Here is a 9,047-nt window from a genome sequence, read left to right as displayed (position 1 = left end):
ACCACGGCCACCATCATTACTCCCGTCTCCACCACGGCCACCATCATTACTCCCGTCTCCACCACGGCCACCATCATTACTCCCGTCTCCACCACGGCCACCATCATTACTCCCGTCTCTACCACGGCCACCATAATCTCCACCACCACCATCACCACTATCATAACTATTGATTCATTTCAACAAATATTGATTAAGCAGCCATAATGTCCCAAGACCTGTTCCTTGGATACAGCCAGACCTCATTAGCAACCCTCCTATTCCTGTCACCATTTCCTGTTTCTGTCACCAGACTACAACAGGGACTTAGAAGGACTTGATGTGCTCTTACAGACTGTGGAGCCCTTAGATCAGACGAGATCGGGCGCGTTCAGGGTGGTATGGCCGTAGACCTTTGGAGCCCTTAGAAACCTCTGGTATCCGGAGGGCCAACCTTGTAGTCCATGTAGGGTCTTCAGGAAGACTTGGAAGGGAGGGAGGGAGGACAGGTCCTTTTTCTTATGAATCCTACCCCTTTGCTCCCATGCGGAGTCGGATGTGTGCTCTGCTACCCTACACACCCAACTTTTTCAAAGCAGACCAGTCTTTGGGCTTGGAACGCTTTTGTGCGTGCCAGAAGGGCTGTTTGCCCCCAGGCTCCATGCTGGGCCCAAGAATCTGCATTTAACAAGGGTCTCAGAGTGGGTGCTCCTCGTGGTGGCAATAAGAAGGGCCCTGGGCCTCTGTTGCCAGGCCCAGCCAGGGGGACTAGATGAAGCCTTCCTTCTCTCTGCGCTCTCTGCAGACACACCAAGATGAAGACAGCCACCAACATTTACATCTTTAACCTGGCCCTGGCAGACACTTTGGTGCTGCTGACACTGCCCTTCCAGGGCACAGACGTCCTCTTGGGCTTCTGGCCTTTTGGAAATGCCCTGTGCAAGACGGTCATTGCCATCGACTATTACAACATGTTTACCAGCACCTTCACACTGACTGCCATGAGTGTGGACCGCTACGTAGCCATCTGCCACCCCATCCGTGCTCTCGATGTCCGGACGTCCAGCAAGGCCCAGGCTGTCAATGTGGCCATCTGGGCTCTGGCGTCTGTCGTCGGCGTTCCCGTTGCCATCATGGGCTCAGCACAGGTCGAGGAGGAAGGTCAGTGGGGTGGCCCCTCTTCCCCAGTGCTGTTGTCTCCTGGATCCCAGAGGGTCCCTCCTGGTTTATCCACCTTGACCCCGCTTTTCCCCCTGCAGAGATTGAATGTCTGGTGGAGATCCCTACCCCACAGGACTACTGGGGCCCCGTGTTTGCCATCTGCATCTTCCTCTTCTCCTTCATCATTCCCGTACTCATCATCTCCATCTGCTATAGCCTCATGATCCGGCGGCTGCGTGGGGTCCGCCTGCTGTCTGGCTCCCGAGAGAAGGACCGGAACCTGCGGCGCATCACACGGCTCGTGCTGGTGGTGGTGGCGGTGTTTGTGGGCTGCTGGACGCCCGTCCAGGTCTTCGTGCTGGTCCAGGGGCTGGGCGTGCAGCCGGGCAGTGAGACTGCTGTGGCCCTCCTGCGTTTCTGCACGGCCCTTGGCTATGTCAACAGCTGCCTCAACCCCATCCTCTATGCCTTCTTGGACGAGAATTTCAAGGCCTGCTTCCGAAAGTTCTGCTGCACTCCTACCCTGCGCCGGGAGATGCAGGTGTCCGACCGCGTGCGCAGCATTGCCAGGGACGTGGCCCTCGCATGCAAGACCTCCGAGACAGTACCACGGCCCGCATGACTAGGCGTGGACCTGCCCATGGTGCCTGTCAGCCCACAGAGCCCGTCAACACCCAACACGGAGCTCACCCAGGTCACTGCTCTCTAGGCTGACACCCAACCTGTGTCCTGAGCATTGCCAGACTCGAGGACTTCACTGTGGCCGCAGAAGGCCTGGTGACATCCTGGGACAGGTCAGACTAAAGCTGCCCTCCTGGTGCCGAGCAGAGAGGGGACACCCACCAGTGAGTGTGCCTGGCCAGAGCCCATGCCAACACCCTCACACATCATGGACTCTTCTGGCCCCTCCCCTGCGGCACCCTGCGTGCTCTTGGTATGCACACACCTGGAGGTGTGACAGCAGCGGGCCATCCCACGCCCTTGTGCCATGTGCTGTCTGCATGGAGCCCTGCAGCCCCTCCTTGGGGCAGCCGGATGAGCTTGGAGCTGCCTAGAGAGCTGGCATGCTCTGTGGGCAGTAGGGCTTGGAGTTGCTGATATGGACTTGCCTGGGACTCGACTGCTGTCACCTCCTCGTCCCCCACTCCTGCTTCTGAAAGGTTTCTCAGAGAGGTTTTTCGCTCCAGAAGCACAAAGAACTGTCAGCCACAGACGTGGCTGTCCAGGTGTGCAGAGGTGGCTCAGAAGGACGGTGGGCTGCTTGATCACCTCAGGCCACTCTGTCATTCTTGAAACAGCCCTGTGTGCCTGGTCTTGGCTGCGCAGTGCTGGGGCGGGGGCGCGCTCTGCCATGCTCTGTCTGGGGGTCCATGGGTCCTCCTTGGCTCTCTTGAAATCAGAGGTCAGCAGCTATGCAGCTGACCGGACCCTGCGCCCTGCGTGGATCCTGGTGGACTTGAAAGAGGAGTGGCAGTTGGGGTGGGTTGTGCTCTGCCTCTCCAGTGACTGATAACTGGCTTTGTTTACAAGCCTCCAGGTGTCTGTGGGGAGGCTTGAGCTTCCTGCTGTCAGGACTAGTCTTAAATGGTGCCAAATCAGGGTGGCTTCACATGCAGGGCTGGTATAAGGGGTGAGGCTTGACAGGGCCTCCTTGAGCCAAGTGTGAGAACTGCCTGGTGTGGGAACACTGTTCGGGGCAGAGGGTCTCCCGGCGGTGGTCACCCTCCCTGGTCTGCAGATGGAAGCTGCAGTTTGGTAACTTTGCAAACACTCTTCCCTGCAGATAAACTATTGAAATACAACACTGAAAAGACTATTTTGCCTCCACCTGTGAGCTGAGCTGCAGACCTCAGCCAGGTGACCTTAGGCACCTGCAAACAATAGGAAGCACTGACCCTGGGCTGGCTTCTCCTGCTTCAGGGAGCCCTGGCTCTGTGGGGTCATTCCTGGGGAGGATGGAGCTGTGGGAGGCTCTGGAGACGGTAGCTGCCACAGCTGGGGCATTTTCATGACAAGGCTGAAAGATTTGTGATTTGTGCTGGTGTAACATGTATCTTCATGTATTTATGCATGCGACAAGTGTGAATTCCCCTACATGTAATCAACCCTGATCTTGCCTCCGGGGGTCATTGGGGGCCATAATAAATCCCTGCCCACTGAGTAGGTGTTTCTGACTCTTGTGGGGTGGGGCTGTTGGGGTAATGAGTCCTCCCACCTGCTCTGTGCTCCTCACCTGGCCAGGCTCCATCTTTAGCGGACGGTACCCCTTGGAGGTTGCAACTTCAAGAAGGTGTGATTAGTTCATGATGCCCTGGAGGTCTGTAACCTTTTCTTCAGCACAAATAGTTTCTCCTTGAAAAACCAACTACTGCAACTCTATCCTGCCCCCTGCTGCTAGAGGTTCCCTGTGGATCCAGTGTGTGGGGGGGTGCTCTTCCCACCCGGGTCACACCTTTTTTTCACCCCATTTAGTCTCAGCAGACCCCCTTCCTGCCCCAGCCCTTTTCTCCTTTCTTGAGCAGACCCAAGGGGAGTTTTGATGGAAGATGAACAGAACAGCCTCCCTTGAAGGCCCTGAGATGTGGACATACCTCCTGGCTCCTGTGTGGACCCAGTTCTGCCCAGGTTGACCCTACAGGCGGATGACCCTCTCAGAAAGAGGGGCTTCGGAGGAGGCAGCAAGGGCGAGCTTGGGTTGCACTGGCAGATGGGCCAATGTGCAGTTTCATACAAGTTTTACTGATGGTCACTTTGCTGTTAAAATAAGTATTTAGGGGCGCCTGGGTGGCTCAGTCGTTAGGCGTCTGCCTTCGGTTAACCTCATGATCCCAGAGTCCTGGGATCAAGCCCCGCATCAGGCTCCCTGCTTAGTGGGAAGCCAGCTTCTCCCTCTGCCACTCTCCCTGCTTGTGTTCCCTCTCTTGCTGTGTCTCTCTGTCAAATAAATAAAATCTTTAAAAAAAAAACCAACCAAGTATTTCGCATCAAGGGGAGGTTTGGGAGCGGTGGGCCTACAGCGGCAGGTACATGAAGAGTGCTCAGTGTAGGTTTGGCGGCGGCGGAGGGGGCTCAAGCGTGGGACCTGGAGGATGCTGACCGTCCTGCCGCGTGGGCGGCGCATCCAGGGCCGAGATGGGTCGTGAGGGGTCAAATGAGCCGCACCCGGCAGGAGCGAGGAGCCTGCGAGAGTAGTTCGCAGGCCGTCGGAAGCGGGGTCACAACCCTAGCTCTGCAGGACCGTGCCTGGCTCTTGCCGGCCGCCCACCTCCACCCCCACCACTTCTCGGACCAGTTTCCTCCCGCCTCCTCATCCACCCCGCCTCGGCCCCGCCCCACCTTCGCCCTCCCCTCTGCTCCCACCAACTCCTGGGTTTGGTCAAGTGTTCCGGCTTCTCTCAGGTCCTGCAGAAGGGACGGCTAAACGTTCCTTGCGGGTTTGTGGGGGAAGGCCCAGGCTGTGGAGAAAGCCCGGGGCCGGAGGTGGGGTCAGCGGCCGGTTGCACTGCTAGGGATGCGGAGGGCTCTCCTGCCGCTTTGGACTTTGCCCAGCAGGGGCGCTGTGACCGCGGAAGCTCCGCGGTCCGCAGCGGCTGGGGGATTTGGACCCCGTGGGGGAGGGCCGGGCTCTCCCTGGGTCGAGGAGTCCAGAGGTTGGGGACACTCTCTCCTCTCGCCCCAGCCCATCTCAGGAAGTCACAGTGGGGGGTGTGGAGACAACCAGCGTTGGGGTGGGGGCGGGTGTTGGCCTTTTCCTGGGGCCCCGCAGCTCGCTTGGGCAGGATCTTGGTGAGGATTCGCCTCTCTCCTCTTCTTGGCTGGCCCGTGGCTCCCCGTCCTTGGGGTCTCACGCTTGCACGAGGACCCTCCCTCCCATCGGAGGGGGGGATGGGGCAGGGATATGTGCGCCGCTTGGCTGATCCAGATCTGACTTGGTCCCCGCCATGGTGTTCCCGGTGTTGCTGGGGCCAGGGGGCAAACGGGGGCAAGGTCTCTTATTCTCGCGCCCCTCTGCTCCCATCCTCTCCCCTCCTGTTCCCTGTTCTGCTTCTCAGGCAGCTGCTCTTTGTTGCTTCTGCGCCCTGTTCACACACTCGTTTTCACCTCACAGTGCCTGCACCTCAGGTGGGTGTTGAGAGTCTCAGCTCCTCTCCTCAGGAAGCTTGCAGGGGCAGGGCTGGTGCCGAGGCGGTAATTAGGGCTGCTACTGGTAGAGGAATGACCGCACTGCAGTGAGGAGACAGGACCCAGAATCTTCCAGGGAGAAACGTGGGTGTTAGTGAGGGTTTCAAAAAGGTCCACAGCCCCTGCGTGTGGGCTGGGCTTAGTGACTTGCTTCTAATGAATAGAATGTGGCAAATGGCTTCCAAGATGGTCTTACATGGTGTGGAGGCTCCTCTTCCTTCTCCCTCTCCACCTGCTTGCCCTGTGGGACCAGCTGCCCCGTGGTGAGGACGCCCCAGCAGCCCTGGGGAGAGTCCACGTGGTGAGGACCTGAGGCCTCCTGCCACAGGCCACGTGCAGGGGCCTCCTTGGAAGCAGCACCTTCAGCTCCGGCCCAGCCTTCAGGTGACCGGAGCCTCCGCCGACTGCTGACTGTAACCTCAGCAGAGTCCCCGAGCCAGAACCACTCCAAACCTGCTCCCAAATTCTTGACCCACAGGAGCTATGAAATAATAAATGTTTTAAGCCATTAGGTTTTGGGGAAATTTGTTATACAGCAATGGATTACAGTGTTGTCAGGGAAGAGAACAGGGCAGAGGTGGTATTTGAATTGTTTCAGGCAGAGAGAGAAGAGCGGAGAGGGTTGTGGGTCTGAGCTCCAAGGACCCATGTGACTGGGGAAGCTGGAGTATGTGAAAGGTGGCAGCCACGCACCATGGGGTGACCTCACGGGGTGGTGAATTGTGGGTGCTGCATGTCAGGTGGACACACTGCGCCACGAGGACTACAACCAGTCTGGGCCCCTGTGAGGGCATTGGGAGGTGCCAGTGACTCAGAATAGCACAGCTAGAGAACCAGGCATAGAACCAGCTGGGAGCCACGGGGCCACGGGTGGGGAGCCTGGCTGAGGCCCACCAGGGCAGTCATCAGGGACTTGACCCCCCTCTTCCCCCCTCCTGGCAGAAAATGGTCTCTGAGCAGCCAGCACCTCAGTGTCCTCACCCTGCCCCCCGAGGTTCAGCATGGAGCTCCTGCTGGATGAATCTAGGCCCCAGCCCATACCCCAGGGAGAAAGGGGTCCAGATACCAGCCCATCCAAGTAACAGATGCCCGCTCTAGAGGGTGGGCGTGCAGAGGTCCTGGCAGGAGCACCCTGGGTCCTATGGCAGGATATGAGGGGGCCACAGGCGGCATGGGGGGCACAAAAGGGGCGTGGGCCAAAGCATGGGGGGTCAAGAGAGGGCACACAGAGGGCACAGGCCTCCTGGTGAAATGCCACCCAAGTTTCAAGCGATGAGAGTGCATTCCGTGGCCTTATTTGAGGACTGAGTCTGTGGCTTTTGCAGTAACACTTGGCTTTCCTGCCCCAGGTGCTCACACTTTTATCATCTGTTAGTACTGTCTTGGGAGGAGCCAGCCTGACGTTCCCGGTTGTGGAATGCAGCGGTGGCCCTGGGATGAGATCACAGTTCGGCTTTCTTTCCCTCCAGATTACGGTTGTCAGGGAGGACGGGGAAGGAGCATCCAGGGAGGTTGTCCGTCTGTCTGTCTTTCAGCAGGTGAGTAGAGTCAGGATGTCTGTTGTGCCAAGAACTTTGGCCTGGGTCAGATCAGCAGGGTGGGGCCAGGGCCTGTATCCCTGCAGCTCCTCACCCGGGGGCTGTCCAGGAGGCAGCCATGGGAAGCGACAGGCTCATGGTCATCCCTGCAGGTGCGGTGGCCAGCCTTCGTGGGTCTTTCTCTCTCTGTGTGGAGAAGATAGTGATGGCATGTGAACAAGTGGGCCGTCCCTCCGAAGCGACAGCACTTTTCCTAACAGACACACTGGGGCTCTGGTGGGAGGGGTGCCCAGGCCCCTGGGCACCAGAGTGTGCTCCAGAAGCTGTTTCGGAAGCTCTCACAGGAAGGCATAGAGGAAGGGGTTGAGACAGGAGCTGGTGTAGCTGAGGCTGGTGATGACGTAGAAGATGCTGATGACCAGTGGTGTCTGGGGCAGGTCTGTGGTCAGGGCCACGATGGAGGCCAGGTGGAAGGGCGTCCAGCAGAGCAGGCCCACAGCCAGCATGGCCAGGACCAGGGTGGTCACCTTCCGCTTGGCCTTGCCCAGAGCTCTGGAGTGGAGTTGCAGGGCCCACAGCCGACGTAGCAGGTCCACACAGAGCACACAGAGGGTGCGCACGGGCACCAAAAAGCCCAGGACCAGCAGGTAGATGCGGCTGGCCTTGAACCAGGCCCTCTCAGGCTGTGGGAAGCTCAGCCCGCAACTCGTGACCTGCAGCTCATTGCTGTAGACACCGGCAAAGGCGAAGAAGGGCAGCACCATGATGGTGACACTGATCCAGACACACAGGCTGGTGATCTCTGCCCCCCGGAGGGTCCGCCGGGGCACATGGCGGGACTGTGTGGTGGCCAGCACCACCAGGGAGCGGTCCACACTCATGGTGGCCAAGAAGTAGATGCTGGAGAAGATGTTGTAGTGGTCGACGGCCAGCACCAGTTTGCAGAGCAGCTCCCCGAAGGGCCAGCGCTGCAGCAGGTGCTCCGTGATGTTGACAGGCAGTACCAACGTGAAGAGACCGTTGGCAACGGCCAGGTTGAGGATGAACACGTTGGTCACTGTTGTCATTTTGGGCACCCTCAGGATCACATAGATGACAGCTGTGTTGCCTGTCAGCCCTACGGCACAGATCGCGGAGTACACTGCTGGCAGGAATTCATAGAGGGCTGGCAGGGGCTCATGGAGGGTGACGTTGTGCCTGGTGCCATTGTCCCAAGTGCGGTTGGCGCCCATTGCAGCCTGGAAGGGGGAGCCTCTGCTTTCAAGGGGATCCAGCCCAGCAGCCTGCATCCTGAGGTGGGACCCAGGGCCGGTGGGAGGTGCCTTGGAGTGGGGAGTCTGGGTAGGGGCCTCCTTGGGCTGGATTCTGAGAAAGAGACAAAGAGAAATTTGGGATCTGACTCTGAGCTTAGAACGGCAGTGGCCTCAAGTTCTCTGGCAGAGGCTGTGGCCATTTTGCCAGGGTTGAGGACACACGGGGTCTCTCTCCATCCTCCCCTGTCCTGCCCCACCTGTGCGCAATTTACCTGGGATCGAGGCAGTGCCTTTACAAACATACCTCCCAGGCTCACCCCTGTCCCCTTCAAATCCGGGGGTCCTGAAGCCAGAGCCCTCCCAGTCATACCCTCTTCAGGGCCCCCTGCGCTTCGCCCCACTGACCTGTCTGACGACACGTGGCCCCAAGTCGGTGGCCTGGGTGGGCGTGTGAAGGAGGTCAGTGCAGGCTGTGGCAGGGGTGGAGGAGGGGGGTGAGGCCCACTGACAGGCTCTCACCAGGCTCCCACTCGGCTCTTGACTGTCTTGGGGGGGCTTTTAGGACCTGCCTGGTCAGCAGCCTCAGCGTGAGCTGGCTTCCTGGCAAGGTCTGCAGCCCGGTGACAGCGCTAAGGAGCAGTGAAGGAGCGAGGCAGATCCTACTGGTTGAGGCGGAGCTCCGGGAACAGTGTGGGCAGAAGCTGCGGCAGCCCCTGTCGTCATCCCCAGGGTCGCTGCAGTGCTCACTCGCCTGGGTGGATTCTCCAGTGGGGGCCCTCTGTGTGTGTGTGTGTGTGTGTGTGTGCGCACATGTGCTGTGTGGGAGGGCATGCAGTGCAGGGGCCTCTAGCGGGCCCAGGTCTGTTGGGGGGGCATGTCTGTGGGTCTCTGTGGACCTGGGCACCCTTATCTGTGTGTGAGGGGGCCTTGGCGG

At 59.1% G+C, this 9,047-nt stretch overlaps 2 protein-coding genes across 6 annotated transcripts in view; one reads left to right on the top strand and one right to left on the bottom strand.

The window, feature by feature from the left end:
* The window catches only part of OPRL1 (opioid related nociceptin receptor 1), an 18,680-nt gene extending 15,273 nt beyond the window's left edge, over positions 1–3,407 (top strand). For all 5 annotated transcript variants that reach the window (XM_081832317.1, XM_081832319.1, XM_006743746.3 and 2 more), the window contains 2 exons: positions 785–1,140; positions 1,239–3,407. In XM_081832317.1, coding sequence (XP_081688443.1) covers positions 785–1,140; positions 1,239–1,762 — 880 coding nt within the window. In that variant the 3' untranslated portion in view covers positions 1,763–3,407. The remainder of the gene's footprint in view (positions 1–784; positions 1,141–1,238) is intronic.
* Positions 3,408–7,198: 3,791 nt separating this feature from the next.
* NPBWR2 (neuropeptides B and W receptor 2) lies at positions 7,199–8,149 on the bottom strand. Its single transcript, XM_006752430.3, has one exon. The coding sequence runs from the start codon at positions 8,147–8,149 to the stop codon at positions 7,199–7,201; it is 951 nt and encodes a 316-aa protein (XP_006752493.2).
* Between the last annotated feature and the right edge of the window lie 898 nt (positions 8,150–9,047).

Source organism: Leptonychotes weddellii, chromosome 10 (assembly GCF_054177405.1).
Source record: "Leptonychotes weddellii isolate Sample4059 chromosome 10, ASM5417740v2, whole genome shotgun sequence".
Classification (NCBI taxonomy): Eukaryota; Metazoa; Chordata; class Mammalia; order Carnivora; family Phocidae; genus Leptonychotes; species Leptonychotes weddellii.
The sequence above is the reverse complement of the archived record's forward strand: the minus strand, read 5'-3'. Positions and strand labels throughout refer to the sequence as shown.

What these genes read in the sequence shown, in the direction of transcription:
- NPBWR2 (XM_006752430.3), bottom strand. Translation starts at nt 8,149, where the DNA reads ATGCAGGCTGCTGGGCTGGATCCCCTTGAAAGCAGAGGCTCCCCCTTC.